Below are 19,142 nucleotides of genomic sequence, written 5' to 3'. Positions count from 1 at the left end.
AAAGGCAAATTAAATGGGGAAATCAGAAGCCGGGAGAGCACTATATACAGTAAATCTAAGCACGGTTCTTTCTATCTGGGCAGCAGACACTTGCCTAATAGCAAAACAAACAAAGGAGATCCAGGCCACCTAGCACAGAGAAGCCAAGCACACTGCTTAAAGCACCAGTGAAGGTTAAATTTGAAGTGCAGACACTAAACTTCTGATAGGAAAGCTGCCTCTTGCCTGCCATTAGTTGTTCCTACTCAAGAGGCCCTTTATAAGGTAACCATGCTGCATTCTGTAACACGTAAGTAAAAATAAAAAGAGTAATTTTTTTGGTTCCGAGTTTTTAGAATATAATCCCACTGCTTTGGAAAACCAGAAAGCATGTCTGTGCAGAGAGGGACATCTTGTGGAGATGTCACAGCGGAGGAGGGAAGAAAAGAGAAAATAAACACAGAAAAATATCCCATGAACTATTAGAAAAAATATTAAAGGATGGCCAAACAGGTCCTTCAACTGGACATAACTGCCACTTCAAGCCCTGAACCTTTCCCTGAGAATTTCAGTAAGACAAAATTAACCATCACTTACTCGCAGTCAAGCAGCCTATCCCTTACAATGCTTATTTTTCAGCAGTGCTAGTTCCTCTTCAATCTGTTTCCCTCCTACCCTTGCTAGCTTTCCAGGCTTTCTACAAATCTTATGGTACAGACTGTATGAGCTCAGAGAAAAAAAAAATGGGGTGGATATAACAACAACAAACAAACAAAAAAGTCTCTTTCTTCTGCTAAATATATGCCCAGCTCACCCTTGTGGTTTGACTCTCAATAGGTATATGGAGGGGAAAAAACCCAACACTTTCTCCACCACAGTAGTTAAGCCTGAGACATACAGGCTACAAGATAAGTTGGTGGGAATCAGTAGCCTAAAGCAAGGTCACACACAAAGCCCTCCTCAAAACTGAACTTAACTTCAGAGAGGGCTAACCTTAGCGAGATCTAGAGAATGAAAAAGGGCCAGCTTAAAATGAGAAAATGTACCAAGAAGGCAGAAATCTCTTTTAGCTCTTCAAGACTGCTGTAACAAATGAACTTAGCAACACAAAGCACGCACACAGATCTATCCATCTACTCCACCAGATAAATCAAGAGTGAGCGCACAGCCCTCCTTAGAAGATAGTCATTGACTTTTCAGTTGTTTTATATGGCAGTGAGAACAACTCGCTAACTCGCTTTAGTTCTCCCAGATAAGAAAGGCACACAAGTGTACCTAGGTCCCCTCTACAGCAACTACCCATTTTCAAGGAGAAATAAAAGAAAGACTGCAGAAATACCTCTCCAGGACAGTCCCACTGGCAGCAGCAGGGGTAGCCGACTCCGTGTCTCCAGTACCATTCCCTTGATTCAGGTTTGGGGGACAAACATTGCTCACTGAAGCAGATGGGAAATCCTCGGGAGGCTCATCAGGCCATCCAAACTGCTCCTTGGTTTTGCCATAAATTTTTATGGAATCCATCATTGTGACTCCAGCAGGATCCACAGAAGCCCCAACTGCAGCAATGAGAGAAATTTCTTAAAAACTAACAAAACAGTTTCTTTTGAATACAAACAAGCATAGCCTCATAGCGTCAGAATAGCGATTACACTGCGTCATTAATATACAGCCACTCTGACAGTTTCATCTCCTTTTCAAAGCTACTTTCCTTCTCTATTACCTCAACACAAAATTATTGAGCTGACCTATTGCACATTCATCCACTGCAGCAAGAAACTGGGCCATAAATAAAGTTATTAAATGTTCAGGATCTGCCCCTCAAGCTGTTTCTGTAGTTGGGTCAAACGAACAGATTGTGGAAACCCTCTCTACTATGAGGGGAAGCACAGTAGCTTCAACCCAAGGAAAACCAACAGGTAGTCAAAGCAAACAATTAATAAAGACTTACTGAAGATGGTTAGTTTTTTGTCAGCCTGCAAGGCTTCCTCGCGAGTGAAAGGGAAGTCAAACCAACGAGCCCTGGTCATGTTCAGCTGCATTGTGCGGCCAAAGATCTCCAAGTACGAGGGCGCTCGCTCTATTGCTTGTGTGCCAATCTGGATCCGCATGCCTGTCATCACCATCGTGCTGTTATTGTTCGTCACTTCGATGGTGAAACCCCCAGGCTGCAGACGACAAATCACAGCTCAGAAAGGTGAAGTCAAAAATTCACTCCTAAGCTAATGAAGTCTGTACACAGGTGCCTCCACTGTTTACCTAGCACTATCACAGGATTTGTACAGGGTCATTGGAACAAAGCAGTCTTCTAAGAAAAGGCATGCTATCATCCAGACAATAACATCACCTAGAAGCCCAACAGAATCCCCAAACTGCCCCATTTACCTTTGTGTTGGCCACATACATGCCAGTGGAATTGAGCCGGTGCTTTATCTGCTGAGCATTGTAAACCTGCAGCAGGTCATTGCCTCCAAACTCGACATCTGTGAGTTGCTGGTTGTGTTCAAAGAAGTCAATAGGGAAGTTCACTTGGCTGGATGTGCGAGTTGCTAAAAGGGAAGAGATATGTTTTTGACGAAATACATCCTAAACAGGCAAAGCTATGGTAAAAAAGCTGCAGAATGAACGTGCCTCCTTTGGAAATGACTGTGTGAGCCAGATAGCTATGTATTTTTATATAGATCTATGGAAACATTTTACCCAGACTTAGCCAGTACTTAGCCCTGAGGTTAACCGTCAGAAGTGAACATCTTAAGCATCTGTATGATGCTGATCAATCTTTGCATCTACATTTCCCACCGCTACCTTGCACAAGATATGTGTGAGAAGTCCCTTACTAATAGCAGCTGCCTTGCGCTTGCGAACTGGCTTCATGATGCTGATGACGCTGCTAGGCTGGAGAGAGGGCTGGAGCCAGTAGGAGGTATTCTCTACGTTGGCCATGTAGATCCTCAGGCTGCCATCTTCGCACAGGAGGATCATAGTGGTCCTCTGCTGCTCATTGCAGGCTGTGTGACGGATGGCCACCATGTCCTGAATCTGCAGAGGCAAGCAATGCAAGTCAAGGAAAGGACGTGGCAACTGCTGCTTGAAGAAACAAACTCTTTGCATTAGAAAAGCTGCAAAGACCAGAGATCTTGTTGATGGAACAAGAAGAAACCACATTTTAAGGGCCAAAAATACAGGGAACTATGACTAACCTTTGCTTTGGCTGGCAAGGTTTTAATCTCCTGGATGAGAAAGGTGTCTGGCTTCACCATCACCACCAGTGGGACACCTGTGGTTTGTTGAACACAGCACACCAAGCCAGGATGGTTCATCACCTCAGACCACTGACACAGTGCTGGTGAAGTCTTACTCCCACCATTTGAACTGCAAGAGATGAAGGGCAGAATGACATAAATTTAAGAAGCAACACAAGCGAAAAAACACAAAATTCATCACTGTTCAAATCAGTTAAAGCTTTGTCCTCAGCAGGAACTCAAAGCACTGCATTAATGAACAGCCAGGAACATCAGTGCCTAGTTTACAGATGAGAAACCAGAGACAGTCACTTGAGTGGGCAGAAGGCACAAGCATCCCAATTCACAGCCCTGATCTCTGCCCTGAAAACTCGAGGAAAGACACTTAATTAGTAAAATAACATTCTATGCCCAAAACCAAGGGAGTAATTTTAAAATGGCTTTCAGCTATCTTTTTATCTGAACAGATGCACAGTTTCAGTTTCAACACACCCAGCAGCACTAAGCAAAGGCCAATGCAGGAGAATCTGTGCAACTGCTCACTTGAAAAAAAAAAACCAAACAAACCAAAGAAAACCCGCTGCAGAAAGACTAAGTCAAACTCAACTGGGGCTAGGGAGCTCTTGGAACCTGACCCTTCTACAAAGGCTACTCACGGCAGTGGCTTTGAGTCAGGCTAGTGTGGCCGAAATGCCCAGCTCTGCTTGTCAGAACTGATGACAGAACAGCTTTTTTCTTGCCACATTCATAGCATAAGAGATTGGTTTCCCCCAAGGGAGCCTGAAAATAAGCCTTAATATGCACAACACACAAGGTCCACTGCAGTACTGGTGCTGAAAGGAAACAAAGGCTTCCTGCTCTGCAGCCTCCGTGAGGGTGGGTAATCCCATCGGTTCCAGCTGCTGCACCAGTAGCAGCTCTGCACTGTGCAGCAAGACTGCTCCGAAGCCACCTTACTGCTGTGAAATCCTAGTGGGAAGAAAAAAATGCATACGCGCCCCATTGCCGAAACAGCTAGCTTTGGTTTCAGATCATTCTGCAATCAGGGCAGAAGCACCATGAAAAGTAGCAAGAAATCATCAGTCAAAAAGGGGATCTTCACCACAGGCTTTGGCCATTCAGAGCTGGGATATTAAGAATAATTAGTAATATTTATTAATAATAAACAGAAATTAAAACTTCAGGGGAGTCCTTCCACACAACCCTCACCTCTTTATGTTAATTGGGAATAGCCGCTGCACTTCCAGATTGGCCCGGCTGATGGTGGCTGCAAAGGATTTGCCTTGACAGTAACTGAAGAACAACATCTGCAGCACATGGGAGTAATACACTGACACACCACCTCCTGCTACCTGGCCATTACTGTCCTGTAGGATCAGAGAGAAACAACAACATTTAAGATAAACACACATCCTCCAAAACACTCTGTCAGGCTTTTAAATTTCTCATTATGGAATTATTCCAAAAGCCTGTCCCCTGCCCCCTCCTCACCAGTGAGAGAACACAGCCCTAAAAGACAATTTTCTAAGCTGAACTCCTTGGTGAACTCATCCATCAGATACTTCAAAGGCTTTTGAAGGGGATACTGAGATTGCATACCCGTAGGCTGTAGGTAGCGCCCTCAGCTACCGCATCTGTGTGCTTGAATGTTGTATGACAATCTCACATGGAGCACTCCCCATGTTCCCAGCTCATAAAAGAGCTTTCCTGAGGGCCGCCTTCTCATCTATTCCCCTGTTTTAGAGCAGGCTGGGGTAAAAACACTGAGTCAAATGGGGACAGATTTTAAAAGTCACCCCCAAGACTACAGAGCTACTATTGACCAGAAACAAAGGCTCACTCCACCTCTGCAGACCCAGCAATGGTCAGTAACTTTATCCATTCTGGTTACTGCATCTTTGGAGTGCCTTGCTCCGAGAACAGCACTGCTCTGAAGCCATCTCCCTGCTGAGAAATCCTGCTGGGCATGACTTCAGAGCCAGCCATGGAAAACATGCTCCATTTTCTAGATGAAAGGATCAAGGGGTTTAATTTTCACCCCCACCCCCTTTCACTGCAAGGATATTTCTCTCCTTAGAGGAATGGCAAACTCATTGATCTAGATCGGGGGCTTAAAGCGGGGGGGAGGAAAAAAGGAAACTTCTGCCTTCAGATGTAAGACACAAACAAAAGAGAGAAAAGCACTGCAGCCCAAGCTACAGGAAAGGGAAGTCAGCAGTACCTTTAGGTCCTCATGATTGACTTCAAGCACATTGGTGACATAGAATGGTCCGTGCTGCGCACTGCTCGCCTCTTCCATGAGCTGCGTATAGATGTACCCAGCGGAGGACATGATCACTATTATGTTCTTCCCCTCCTCATTGAAAAGGAAAGTGACATCCCTGATTTTGGAACTCGGTAGAAGGAAATAGAAAGTTGGACTCAAGGCATCTACAGAGAGATCATAAATCTGTGGGAAGAATCAAGGAAATAATTAACTACTACGATACGAAACAGTGCAAATGGACAACAGTTGAGAGAAGGGAATACCTGTTGGACGTTATAGTTCATTTTTTTTGCTCTTTGGGTTCTTTGGTTTTGCTTTTTCTTACTACGACACCAGCCAAACACCACGAATTTACATTTCCAATTTATTTTTAACTAAGAATATTATCACATTCTTCCATATGCAACTCTGCAAAGATCCAGACTCTAACATCTAAAAGAAGACATACCATCAATAGCATATGACCAAACATACCTTCACAAAGTCTGCAGTGACAATAGCAAGCTCTGTTTGAGATCCTGGCAGCCACACAGCTTTAATGATGAAATTTCCAGTGGCTAGTTGGGGATGAAGTACTAAATGATCAGAGACTGATCCAGAGCTGCTGAATGTTAACACGTGGCAGTCCTGGAGTAATGAAAAAGATTGGTCAAATATTAGAACAAAATGTTTATAAACATTTCAAGCCAAGAATGGAGTTAAAAGCTAGTGTTCCTCTTAGTGCTGCTACAGTGACTCATAGAGTAAGAATCTAAAATTTCTGCATTTAAGATGAATGACATGAAAGTTTGTAAAAAAAAAAAAAACCCAAAAAACCCACCCAAACCAAAACCACAAAGAGTCCAGCTGTTTGTTAGCTAAATAATAGATTTGTGGATTCTGCACTGTGAAAGCTGAATCTAAATTTGGGAGAATACAAAAAAGAGGAGTCCTTGCTACAAAACACTAGCTGTAACAGACTAGTTCTAACACACTAAGTTTCACATGACTAAACCTTGACTCCTGTCTTGAAGTAAAACTGGCCTAAATACAATAAGAAATACTATTTTAAGGCACTGTCTCATTTATTATATTATTCATATAGGTCCTGCTTCTTTTACTTCATATATCTAGTCGGAAAGTGATTCATGAGCTAAAATTAGTGACAGACCTTTGGAGCCAGCTCTGCGCTAGCTCCTCAGAGGAAACAAATACAGCTGGGTTTGAGTTGATGTTTCCAACTGCCTAGAAAAGGGTTTATCAGGCACTTACTTTCAGTCCACACACGGCTAGGTAGTCCTCCTTGCAGGGATTTCCAGTTAGGCTCAGTACGGTAAATGGAACGGGTGCAGATGCAAGGCGAGTAAGGGTCAATTTTCTTTTGCTGGAGTCTGCTTGTTTCAGCAATGCTGAGAGCTGAAGGACTGTAATCTGCAGAACAAAATGAACTTAGTTACCCAACCTTACAACTGAGGGGAAAAAGGCATTTCAACTTCAGCTCTATGACTGTGTCCTCACAGTTTTCACTGTTTCTGCTGCAAGAACTCTTTTCTCTGAAGAATGAGAGCTTTTCTAAACTATGCAATAGTTTACAGAAGATCCAGATCTCAGGACAGGCAGAACAAATCATAAGCTGCTTGTTGTTCAGTGCTCTAAGGCTGTTTCATTTTCCTTTACGGTCCAACATTCTCTACAGAGTTAAGAGAACTCACCTTGCCCTTTTCATGACTCACAGCCAGGTGCTGCCGACGTCCATGGGGGGACGACAGCACACACATCGCCACCCGCCTCAGCACATGAGCGCTGATTAGCTGCCGGATCGTCTGGCCCTGGTCACCACTGTAGTTCATGCGGACATTCTCAAAAGCACCTTCTTGAGAGCCAAGAGTTGGGACCTGAGTCATTAGTAAAAGTATACAAAAGTATATCACTGAAATTTTTCTGTTTAAAAGTGATCCCACCTATCCATAATCTAATTGCTCCTTTAGTATCATACCATCAACTGATCTGTCATTTCTACTGACTTGTCCAAAGTATGTAGCTCATTGAGAGCCTGCTGTGCACGACTGCTGCTTCCCATGGCTGAAGCTTGCTGGAAGTTTATCTGAATGGCATCCATCAGGAAATTCAGCATCTCCAGCACCAAAGGTGCAAAGGAGAAGTTGGCCTACAAGAAATAGGTATGGCAAGTGAGGCACAAGATGCTCCTGGTGGGAGTCTTCACAAGAACTGCATGTTAACCGATTTTTAAAGCCTGATGACACTTCTATAATCCCTCTTTTCATAGAGAAGAGCATAAAAATCAAGCAACTTGGCTGATATCCAACACAGTCTGCCTAAGACCCTCATCACAAACCATCTTCTTTTAACAGCTAGCTGATAATTATACCTGGGACTGCAGTTCCTCTCGACAGCCCTCAACATTTCTACACAGGCTGCTCTTCTTGGGTTTTTCTTCGTCAGGGCCCTTCCCCTCACTGATGGTGACCTTGGCTTTCTCTGCAGGAGAGGTGCTTGCATGTCGAATGACACTCTCGGGCACTCTGGGCTCGCTCTGGAAGGCGGATTCTTTCATGGTAGAGCTCATACCGCTGCTGGGAGTTCTCTTCACCAAAGCCTGGGAATGACACAATAATGCTGGTAGCCCAAACCAGACTCAATTTTACCACTGATGAAATGAATACAGATTGTAATAGCAGCAAGAATAATGTAATTTTAAAGAAATAGAGTGCAATTCTCTTAGACTGCAATTTTAAAGAAATAACACAACAGTATCCTGCATGCCACTCTCCACCCAAGTATTAGAAAAACTTCCATATTTATGATAAAGTTACTTTCTTTGCTGCTAGTGGAAAACATGGGAAAAGGTGGTATCTGACTGCTGTGTAGCTTAAGCTAACTTGCAAATTCTGTAAAGGTAGGTGGAATCCCAGTAGTCACCAGGACAGAGATTTGCCAATGCACTTATTTGGTGCAAAAAAATAAATCGCCAGACAAGCTGTAAATTAAGAGGCTTCACTATAAAGCCAAGGCCTTCAAGTCTCAGTACTCTTACACACTTGTATCATGACATAACTTATTGCAGAACAGAAACCTCTGCAAAAGACTTTAAAAACTGAAGAAATCACAGCTTGTATGTTGACATGAAGAGACTTTACCAGACAACTGCCATCTTCCTTGGCTCCACAGTCACAGAAGAACGATCCATATTTGGCGTAAGAAATCTCATGATCCTTGTGACAAACTTTAGCACAAACCGTGCAAACACCAACCCCATCAACCATCTTGCAAGTGTGACAGTGATACCTGCACAAAATAAGCCAGATGAGTTATAAAATACAATGCCTCAGGAAGGCCCACAGACTGCATTTGTTTCCTTCTCAATGGCCAGAAATATCAGGCTGAAATTCTGAACACAATTTTGAGATTCTTACCAATGTTGATTCATGAATTCTTTCTGTGTGATAGTGAAGGTACAGAGTTTATTACAAAGAGAATCTTCATCCTACCAAGAAGAAAGTTGTTAGAAAGGTGTTATAACTGCAGCTACAGTAAAGGCACATGGTACAGAATACGTTCCTCGGACACTAAACGCACATTTTAAGAATAGCAAGTTTTAGCACCACCTAGCTAAAAGGAGACAGCTGGCATCAAACCACATGGAAAGGGGAGATGGTGACATTTTATAGCAACTCGAAAAGAGTGAATCAACAAAAAGAAAACAGTAACAAAGATAATATATTGGGACGACAAATTTTTAAAGAATTCATCAATAACAGCTTTTTCCCCCCCACCCAACAGCACTTAAAAGCCTAATCTAAGTTCCTTGTTGATATAAAAGCTAGTAATTGACAAACAAATCAGTAGGAACAAACCCATCTTACTCCATTTCTTCCTTTTTGTGCTCTAAAAAACCCCAGTTTTAACTTTTGTTGACATCACAAAGTCAACAGATCTACACACAAACGACAGATATTCTCTTCCAGATCTGACAACTAGGGTTCTTCACTCAGTCTCCCATTAGGAATAAACCACAACAACAAAATCTTATTTTATAACCTGAGTAATTCTGATTTGGAAGCTGCAAAATAAATCTTCATCTCATTTGCAGCATTAACTATGACTATTGCCTACCGAATCTTCAGCTTGAGAGTCCTCCTCCTCCACTGCCAACTCTTCCACCCAGTCTGAATCCACCTCAATCGCCCGTTCCTCTCCATCAACAGAAAGATGACTTGGTCCTTGGCCACTGGTCTGGCTCAATGCATTAGTGACATCGGCCAGGTAGGAGACAATATGGCATGTACACTCCAGGATAGTCACATGCTATAAAGTAGAGATGAATGAAAACGAGAGGCAATACTTAGATCCCATAATACCTGCCATAAGGCAAGAAAATAGAACAGTCCCCCTGACCAAATTGCTTTAGAACTCCCACTATGAGACCAAAACAGGACGGCTGATCCAGCTCATGCCTGAGATTTATTCCTACAAGTTAAGCAATAGTCACATGTCTTACCTTCCCTTGCATGACATTTGCATTCATTTTTTCTACCACATTCTTTTGAGACAGGTATTTCTTGCTGTAACACAAAACAGTGGAGAAGATCATTACACCTAACTGTCTTTGGGAAGTATAAACTCAGTTCTGAATAACAACTTCAAGCATTCAGTTTGCTTTAGATTAACAACAGGAAATTTATAAATGCAGTAATTAAACCACTGAGAGTGGAAAAGACAAAGAATTAACACATGGTTGTTCTTAATGGGGGGACATGGATCAGCCTCTTGCAGACATTTCATATTCCAAACAACAAAAAATAAACTAAGAAATAAGCGTGTATCAGTAAACATGACCTTCTGTCCCCAAATTACCAGGAAAAAGAAATTTTAAAAAATCAGTCTAAGTGATGCAAAGGAACAAACAGCAGTATACAGTTCACTCTTACCATCTGCCTAGCCAATCAACAGCAGCACTGTGAAGCTGGAGGTGTCCCGCACCTTGTCCTGCACTAGCCAAAGTTGCCATCACCACCATCAGTTCAGGAAAGCCTGTGCCATCACCATTGGCCAACATTTCTGTTGCCATTGGTATTAGAGTACTCAGTAGAACAGTGCACACACCTTCTCCAACTTGGCTGATCAAAAAGAAGAAAGTTTCAGACAGTACATCACCCACTGAAATACAGCTAAGGCCCACACTGCAAGGGCACTGACACAGCAATGCCTTCAGGGCAAACAGCCATGCCCTGATCACTTCATGTGAAAGCTGACAACAAGAAGCCATCAGCAACTCACAAGTAATTTGCACATCTAGAGAACAAAAGAAATGAACAGCACACAAAAGAAATGACAAAAGCTGTACTTCACCTGTTTTCCCGAACAATGTAAGTTGTCAAGAGCTGCAGCAGCTGCCTGTTCTCTTGCACAACGTCCAGTTGATCTGAATCTTTGGGGGGGGACATGGTCATCCTGGTCAACCAGGCCTGGAGACGTACAGGCTCCACACAAGCCAACTGAGCCAAAGAGCCACAAAGTCGCAACAGGCTGGGGTTGGGACTCTTCTCAGCTGGTGGAGAAAATGACTAGTGAGTGACAGATGATACACTGAATGTGTTTGAAGATGGCTTTCCATTAAAAGTGTGGAGCTGTCACTCCACTTCCTCTTACAGCTTTTCTTTCAAGCATCTTGATATTGCAGTCTAATACAAGAACAGTATAAAGTGGGCAAAGGCAGGACAGAAGAGATTCAACAATCACTTACTTAGCTGGAAAAGCTTGGTGAAGAATTTCAGCACCCTGTTACAGAACTTCGCTGAGAGGTTTTCATTGGCTGTCGCCATCATGATCTGGACCAGTTCTCCACTATATGGAGGGGGGAAATTAAGTCAGCTTTGTAAAAGATGACCCATTCCTTTTTTTTCACTTGCACTTAGTTATATCTGCCCTCATGTTTAAGATAGGCAATAATTTGTATTAACATAGCTTAGCAGCCAAGCCACCAAATTGCTTTCAGACAAACAGAAAACTCTTAGCTCAGACTAAAACTTGTAAATCTCATGAGCTCCCGAGTAGTGTATCAGTATTCTCCACATATCAAGGTCACAAAAGGGCCTCTACTGGCTTCCAAACCAAAATTCAAGATTTTCTTGCCTATTTTTCCCTTCCATGTTAATGAAGTACAGCCACCAGGCTGCTTCAATTTTGAACTGTTGAACAAGTAGAGAGAAAACCAGACAATGGTTGGCTTTCTAACAGAGAAAAACTTTCCTCCAGATCACCCTCATATCTCTTCAGAATATTGCTGTTGTGCTATGCTGTTTCCATCACAATTTGTCTTCATAATTCTCTAAGTCAGGCCAACACCCCACCTCCACCCTTCAAATTACCAACCTATTGCCCCAAGGAAGCACTGAGAGAACTTGGGATTTTGCAGCTTGATCTGTAACTGCCTTATAGACCAGCATCTCTCAAAAACCTCCTTATAATGTCTTTGACAAAACAATCATCTTGCAAGATTCCCCAGTGAAGATCACTATTGTTGCCTCAAGCCTTCAAAAGACTGATTAACAAATAAGAAGGCAGTGACAGCTTAAAGAAAAAAAAAACCCACAAACTAAAACATGAGAATTGTGGTATGCTTGCTATTCAAGGACTGCTTAGATTATGTGTACTCAAGGTAAAGCTTATCTAGTTTAAGATTCTGCTTACTATAGAGGATGCTTAAGGAGTTTTTGGATAATAGTCAAGGGACCAGATAACAGACATTTCAGAGTCACAGACTTCCTAGTTAAGGACATACATCCTCCTTTGGCATTGAGAAACGAGGAGTTGACAAGAGCAACAAGGACCCTGGTGTCCTCAGATGACACATGACCATGAAAGGACAAAAGGAGTAGGGGTATCCTCCCCCAAACAACCACCGAAGACCACCAGAGACCCCCACGCAGGCATAGAAGACTCTGGGATGATTGCTCAAGAGAACAACACATCATGCTTGCTCAACATAATGAATATGCAATAGTTAGGTGGAACATATGTATTAGATAGGCATGGTGTTTTAACTGTAGTGTGTAAGTATGGACTGAAAAACCTCAGTAGGTGTGCTTGATTTGTGGAAATCTTCCTGCACAGAATAAAGCAATGTCTCCTCTCTAAACATACTTTGTGTGTTTTGTGAGTTACTTTCTGATCAGGTAACACTATGAGGACTCGCTGAGTATTTTATTTGGAGTGACAAAGACCTACGTCTTCTCCCACACAGAAAGTCTTTTCACACTCTCCTGCGCTTATTGAAGGGTATCCTACCTTTACATGGTTCTCTATTTTCCTGAGCAATGGCATTAACATCACTTCGCTGTTGACAGTGACAAGCTAAGAGAAAAAGGAAGAGAAATAAAGTTCTTGGGCTACAACTTTCAGGATGACCTCACCTTTCTGAAAAGAACTCCTCCATGGCTTTTCGGGCCTGGCTGCTCTCCAGCTGTTTCTCCAGATGCTGCAAACATTCCTCCAAGATGGACTCATCCAGGCCACTAAGGATCAAAAGATTCATATTACATAAGAAGATATAAGAGCAATTTCAACAATTTCGACAATTCTGAGAGCCAAGAAGAGATCAATTTTGCTAATACAATTCCAATAAGCTTTCCACTGACTGAAAGCAGCTCTCCTTCCAAGAGACAGGAGAAAAACAACTGATGAACAAACATACATAAACACCAACAAACCCACCAAATGTTCAGAAAAAAAGTGGCACATGATGCTGTAAGGCAAGTTACACAGTCAGAAACCTAGAATAATCTAGACCTTTCAGACACCTCACATTACAAATTCCTCTAAATGACGGCTCTTTTTACACTTTAAGTCTCTTCTAGCGTTACTCCTCCCCATCCTCTCCTGTATTCATCCCCACTCCACAACACACTCTGCAAGTCAAATTCAATTACATTTACATTCTCTACCAGAAGGCGCAGTAGATGAACCTCTGAATACCTCCTTCCATCCAGAGAGGATCAGTCTTAAAAAGATGCAACATCATCATGCCTAATGGTTTTATGTTTCAGATGGGTAGAACCAACATCAGCGCATCAAGCTTATTCCCTCTATACACACACAGCGAGTAGGGGGTGGGAAGCACAAATCTGGCTAGTTTGCTATGATAAAGCAGGGATTAGCCATCCTTGCAAACAGCAAGAACAAGAGACAAAGGAATATAAAGCAAGTTAGGTCGGCATCTTCAGCTTTGATTTCGTGCTTCTATTTACATAATTTTCTATTTGCTTAAATAAAAAACTATCCAGATACATACATGCTCCATCCAGAGTTACAAGTGATGATTAAAATCCACACTGCCTAAACGGCAGAGCTGAACATTCTGGTAACATGAATAAAATATCTTGTATTTTTAGTCTACAAGTATAGAAGTCTTCAACAGATAAGCTGATTTTTTGCCTTTCTGTTGTGCTGTTCAAGAACCGACACTGATGCTTAAACATACTGTAGTAATTCTTTGTATACAGCTTTGCTGGAGCAGAACTACAAGCCACACAGTCCATTACCTGTTTGGATCAGAGTGATGGGCCAATATGTTATAGCATCCTGTGATCAATTTCTCATAAACACGTGCCAGGAATTCATCTGATTCTGCAGGGCCCAGGATCCTTTCTAGAGAGTTGCTGCTTATCTCTGCCACACTCTCTGTGCTGGTCTCCAAAAGGAGGGGCAACAGGGAATGAATCACCTGTGGTGGGTTCAAATCATCTGACCAGCTTGAAAAGAAAAGCAAACAAGTTAATTCTCTGCATGATGCATCAGAGAACGTCCTTAGTCGATAAATCAGAAGTCACACAAGTGAGGCACAAGTCTGGATGAAAGTCAGTGCTAAAACCCTTTTTAGAAAGCTGGGATAAACACACTGGCCCAGCCACCTTTCCCCTCAGAAAAATAGTCCTCATTTGGAAAACCCTGCAGATTACTTTTGCATAAATACAGTTACAACATTTTCCTAGACAGTCATGCTATCGCACAGCACAGCTTTTGGACTTGTCTGCAGTGTCAACAACTATTTTTTTGTTTCAGAATATCTTAAGAGTAAGTCCCTGGAAAAAAAATTCCTTCATTTCACTTTTTCCTTATACTTTGAAAACATCACACAAGTGAGTGATAACAAAGCACAAATGAATTAATTAGATCCATATTGTCTCAGTTTATATCCCAGTTTCTTCAAGTCCCTATTCGACAAAATGGACTAAAGGTTTCTCTCAGGAAGTGTGACTTTTAGAGATATCAGATCAAGGCAGAAAGGCTGTCTTCCATTCATTTAGAATTTAGAACTGTAACTGAAAGGAACTCCATTAAAGGCTTAGTTCAAAATACAACACCAGTTCACTAAGTGTTCCACCCGAACAGTCTGATGAAGACAGACATTCAGAAAAGCACAGCTCTATACGGCAAGAACGTAATATAAAAAACATCACTTACACAATGAGATCCCCAGTGAGTCTGACCAGGGAGAGAAGGGTGTGTTTTAGGGAAGCTGCAAGAGGTAGACTTTGGCTGCAGAGAGTACCGAGGTGGGCGGCCTGAACTGCACTGATGTAGCTTTCTGCAGGGATCGTGTCATTTGCAAAGGCATTGCGCTAAGGATTGAGACACACATGCACAAAAATCAGAACTATTTATCTTTAACAGAAAGACACACTGCCTGCCATTCCCAGCAATTTATGGAGTTAAGATCACACCAGATCAATTCATGAGGCTGGACTCACCCACGAGCCAATGTTTGGAAACTCATTTGTGTGAATGTTGTTCCATGATTCACATAAAGTCTGCACAGCTGATGGCAAGTTCTGAACAAGTGTTGGACCTGCAATTAGTAAGGAACCATAAAGTCACTGAGTAATTTCATGGGTCCTACTGAAAACCAGAATGCTTCTACAACACTGTTTAAAACTAGATTAAGACACAACTGTAGCTAAGTTGAGCTGTAATTCTACTGAGGGCTAGTTTCATGCTTTTCTACAAGTCAAAATTATCCCTAAAGTTTGCAAGAGCTTCCTAGCTTCTTTCACTTTATTAAAACAACAGGAAATGGCAAAAATACTAATTCGCAGCAGCCTTCAACATATCAACATTTCATAATTCCCCTTACTATGCCATGCCACCAGACCACCAACATGGTTAGAAAAGCATTTCCATAAGCCAGATAAGCCCACAAGGTAGTTACTCTTTCAAGGCTTGTTCCTCTCTCAGTTGTTACAATTTTACAAGGAAAAGACTTCTCAGGCTGCTGCTGACAGGACAATATGCTCATTTGAACAAAGTGGTCAAGAAAAAGAACTCATTAGCCAGCATATGGCTTTGAAGCTGAATGTGGGCAGCATTGTAGAAAGCTTCACCTACAGAGAAAAGGAAATCTGAACTGTACAGTACTCTCACCTAGAGTATTAGACTTGCAACGGCTGGATCCAATGGCCAGGACAGCAGCATAACCTTGGAGCTTTTCTTCAGAGGGTTTGTTCTCCGTGGAGCCCTCTTCAGAGAGGCTCCGTAGCAAGTAAGATCTGCATTCAGGATGGAAAGGATTTATTTCAGTAAAGAGCTCTGCATTTCGCAACTAAGTGTGTCACTATAGTGACAGATAAGAAAGCAAACTTCTGAAGTTCTCCCCCATACTTCATGTTATACCACTAAGGGAGTTCTGGGCTTTTATCTCCTCTAAGCTACTTACCAGGAAAAGTGCCCACTCAAAAGAAAAAGCTGATTTACTTTTGCTTTTTTCTACATAGGTTCTAACGAGAGTTTAGAAGACTTCAGACTCTTAATGTAAGAATTAAACCCCCTCTCTTTCTTGGTGGTCTGACAGTCTCAATATTACCTCAGTGAAATAACCTTAGGTAGCACTATCCTAGAGAGTGGTAAGAGGAGGTTTCATCTTTGGAGGAAAAGCTGGTTTGGTAGCTTCCAAGAAAATCTTGAAAGATCAGACAAGGAAGCTACTTAGAAACAACTAACTCGCATAGCTGGCTTGAGAAGCTAATTTTTATTCTTCTTTTAAAACGATCGACACTCTAGAGGACTTAACTTAGAGTAATTATATATTAAAAAAAATTTTTTAAAAAAAAGCACCTATCTCTGAGAAAACAAAAAACAAAATGCAAAGAAAGCCCTATGCACAGAAGAAAATTGTATTCCTACTAGCGATCCTAAGGACTGTACCTGGTAAACGTAGCATAAGTGTCAATAAGCTGTAGCGTAGCAGGCAGGAGGTTCTTGGTTATCTCTGAAGACTTGTGTGGATCAGTTTCTGCAGCTAGCTTGGAAAAGTGCTCATCTAGAGAAACCTGAATCTTGGAAATTGCAGCATCAAGGGTGTAAATGGATTGTAAACTGGGAACTTCATGCAGTTGGAGAATAGTTGTGCAATCAACACCACAGAAAGAAGATATCTTAAAATACAAAGGGATGGAACAGTAAGTGCAAATCATTCCACAAAAATAGAAGCTCCATATGCACAGTTGCATTCACACCACCTTACCTGTCGAGCAAAGTATTCCTCTGCTATTTCCACATCATACTTCACTGAGCTGCACTTGCTGGAGGCCAATTCAATGAGAGAAGCAGCATGGTCAGCTTTCATGCCCTGCTTGGTAAGGTGATCCTACAGATGCCAAAAAAAGACCTGTCACACTTTAGAAGTGCTCTGTAATTAACCACTCTGCCAATTACCAGGCTAGAACACTTTAGAAAACATGGACACAAGCTCCCATTTCTCACCACCATGCCCACATAACAAATCCCACATGCAGTCAGCATGGAAGAACAAGAAACTGACATTCTTATTATCAACAACATTACAAAACATCCCTATAAAGATGAGGCTGTACCTTGATCCACGTGACATAAGATGTGATTCGCAGGCGGGAGGACCAGCGCAATGTGTGTAAAATATCACATTCACTCATTTCTGGTGTGTTCATAGCCAATTGATTCATGTAGTTTTTGGATGGAGGCAAAATCCCCAGTATCCGCCACAGTATCAAGAAGTAGTACTGTAGTGCACAGGCTTCCTATATAAAAGTACAGTTGGACAAATCGGTAAAGAAAGATTGCAGTTTCAATCATTACAGCTACTGAAATTATTTCATCAAAGACTCTAGACTCCTGTAGCTGTGCCAAATCTGACGAACACATACTGGACTAAGTTTCTGTTATACTATACAACAAATTATGCAACAAATAGGAGTGAGAAAAGAAAAAGGCAAGATTATACAATTTCTTTCTGCTTCATCATATTCTACCAGACCTCCTGGAATTACCAGGGACATACAGCAAGTCTAAAATGTGTTATGAATTAAAAACTCATATGAGATGTACTGCCACCATAAACACCACCATTAGCCATGGGATTTTTAAGTTCACCATTACTCCAACCACTGTCCAGAATACTTTGGTTAAATACTTTGCTTGAAAATACTAAGTATGAAAACTTGTTATTCCTCAACACAGACAACATTACAGCAACATAGTCTTACCAGTGCAGTGACATTTTTGTTCTCTTTCCTCCTGAGTGTATCAAACTGTGACCCAGCTGCAAGTAATGAAGTCAGGGCTGTGTAAAGTTCATCATACTTCATAGTCCTTGAGAAAAGGACCTCACAAACCTGCAAGAGATGACAAGTCAGGATCGTTGCTTCATAAATTGCACAGCTCCGCGTTTATATACAGCCAAGCTCTTATATTAAGTATTCAGAATACCCACAGACTGAAACTATGCAAAATAAAACTTCAGGAAGTTAGTTCTGTCAGGTATTTCTCTCCCCAGTCAGAATACCAATAAACTGGTTATAAGGGAGCATGCATGAAGCAAGCCCATAACCTAGATGACAACAAATTTAGTGAGGAAACAAAACCCAGGAAGAACGTGGGAGCAAAATTATGAGAAAGCAACTCTAATGTCATGTGTCTTTGTCTCAGTTGTTTCGGCAGCACTCAAAAATAAATGTGGATGTGACAGGGCTCTCTCTCACAGCATACATATTTGAATCTCAAGCGTTACCACAAGTAGTACAACACATCTTCATAGATTTTGCATACTGATCTCCCTGACATGTAATTAGGCACAAAAAGGAATCCCATATTATCTTATTCAGCCACTATTCTTTTCTCCACTTGGTGAAGTATTTCTGCTCTAGCTGCTTTATCAAGTCTTTCTTTGTTGTCTATTTTCCCTGGCACTTGACAAATCAACACGGCCCGCAAGGCTTACAGAAAGGTCTCTAAAACAGGAGTCCCAATACCGTGCTATCTAGACGGTTCAGATCATCTTCAGAAGCTTCTAGAGATAGGATGCAGTAGAATCTGGGCTGTGGAACTGTGTCTGGAATGTGAGGACAGAAAATAATGTACAAAGTGACAGTTACAATTAGGCGGTATTGTGTTATCCTCTCTCCTCCATCCCCACAACCTTTCACATTTTAAGACTAATACCAGATTGTACTAAGCTAGCTCCATGACATATTATATGTGTTTTTAACCTATGACATATGTGGCCAAGGTTTTCCTACTCATACAATCCTGGGGTAATAAATACACATTTATTTTGAATTACACACTTATTTTGAATTATTTACTTGTAGCATACTCCTAGACAACAATAATTTTGTTTAATACAACTT

The 19,142-nt window shown here is 41.7% G+C and overlaps 1 protein-coding gene across 7 annotated transcripts in view; it reads right to left on the bottom strand.

Annotated features, from left to right (window-relative positions):
- UBR4 (ubiquitin protein ligase E3 component n-recognin 4) overlaps positions 1 to 19,142 on the bottom strand; it is an 80,970-nt gene that overhangs the window by 45,958 nt on the left and 15,870 nt on the right. For all 7 annotated transcript variants that reach the window (XM_041123999.1, XM_041124000.1, XM_030016566.2 and 4 more), the window contains exons 21-49: positions 18,765 to 18,844; positions 18,000 to 18,128; positions 17,352 to 17,534; positions 17,003 to 17,125; positions 16,684 to 16,913; positions 15,904 to 16,028; positions 15,234 to 15,331; positions 14,947 to 15,104; positions 14,025 to 14,234; positions 12,897 to 12,998; positions 11,228 to 11,328; positions 10,834 to 11,032; positions 10,413 to 10,601; positions 9,983 to 10,046; positions 9,598 to 9,789; positions 8,898 to 8,968; positions 8,622 to 8,769; positions 7,853 to 8,080; positions 7,460 to 7,630; positions 7,176 to 7,358; positions 6,736 to 6,894; positions 5,959 to 6,111; positions 5,440 to 5,667; positions 4,428 to 4,585; positions 3,177 to 3,348; positions 2,814 to 3,015; positions 2,362 to 2,525; positions 1,928 to 2,144; positions 1,319 to 1,535 (exon numbers count right to left, since the gene is read on the bottom strand). In XM_041123999.1, coding sequence (XP_040979933.1) covers positions 1,319 to 1,535; positions 1,928 to 2,144; positions 2,362 to 2,525; positions 2,814 to 3,015; positions 3,177 to 3,348; positions 4,428 to 4,585; positions 5,440 to 5,667; positions 5,959 to 6,111; positions 6,736 to 6,894; positions 7,176 to 7,358; positions 7,460 to 7,630; positions 7,853 to 8,080; positions 8,622 to 8,769; positions 8,898 to 8,968; positions 9,598 to 9,789; positions 9,983 to 10,046; positions 10,413 to 10,601; positions 10,834 to 11,032; positions 11,228 to 11,328; positions 12,897 to 12,998; positions 14,025 to 14,234; positions 14,947 to 15,104; positions 15,234 to 15,331; positions 15,904 to 16,028; positions 16,684 to 16,913; positions 17,003 to 17,125; positions 17,352 to 17,534; positions 18,000 to 18,128; positions 18,765 to 18,844 — 4,654 coding nt within the window. The remainder of the gene's footprint in view (positions 1 to 1,318; positions 1,536 to 1,927; positions 2,145 to 2,361; positions 2,526 to 2,813; positions 3,016 to 3,176; positions 3,349 to 4,427; positions 4,586 to 5,439; positions 5,668 to 5,958; positions 6,112 to 6,735; positions 6,895 to 7,175; positions 7,359 to 7,459; positions 7,631 to 7,852; positions 8,081 to 8,621; positions 8,770 to 8,897; positions 8,969 to 9,597; positions 9,790 to 9,982; positions 10,047 to 10,412; positions 10,602 to 10,833; positions 11,033 to 11,227; positions 11,329 to 12,896; positions 12,999 to 14,024; positions 14,235 to 14,946; positions 15,105 to 15,233; positions 15,332 to 15,903; positions 16,029 to 16,683; positions 16,914 to 17,002; positions 17,126 to 17,351; positions 17,535 to 17,999; positions 18,129 to 18,764; positions 18,845 to 19,142) is intronic.

This window comes from Aquila chrysaetos, chromosome 6, assembly GCF_900496995.4.
Source record: "Aquila chrysaetos chrysaetos chromosome 6, bAquChr1.4, whole genome shotgun sequence".
NCBI classification, from domain to species: Eukaryota; Metazoa; Chordata; class Aves; order Accipitriformes; family Accipitridae; genus Aquila; species Aquila chrysaetos.
Note: the sequence above shows the minus strand (reverse complement) of the source record. Positions and strands in the feature narration are given on the sequence as shown.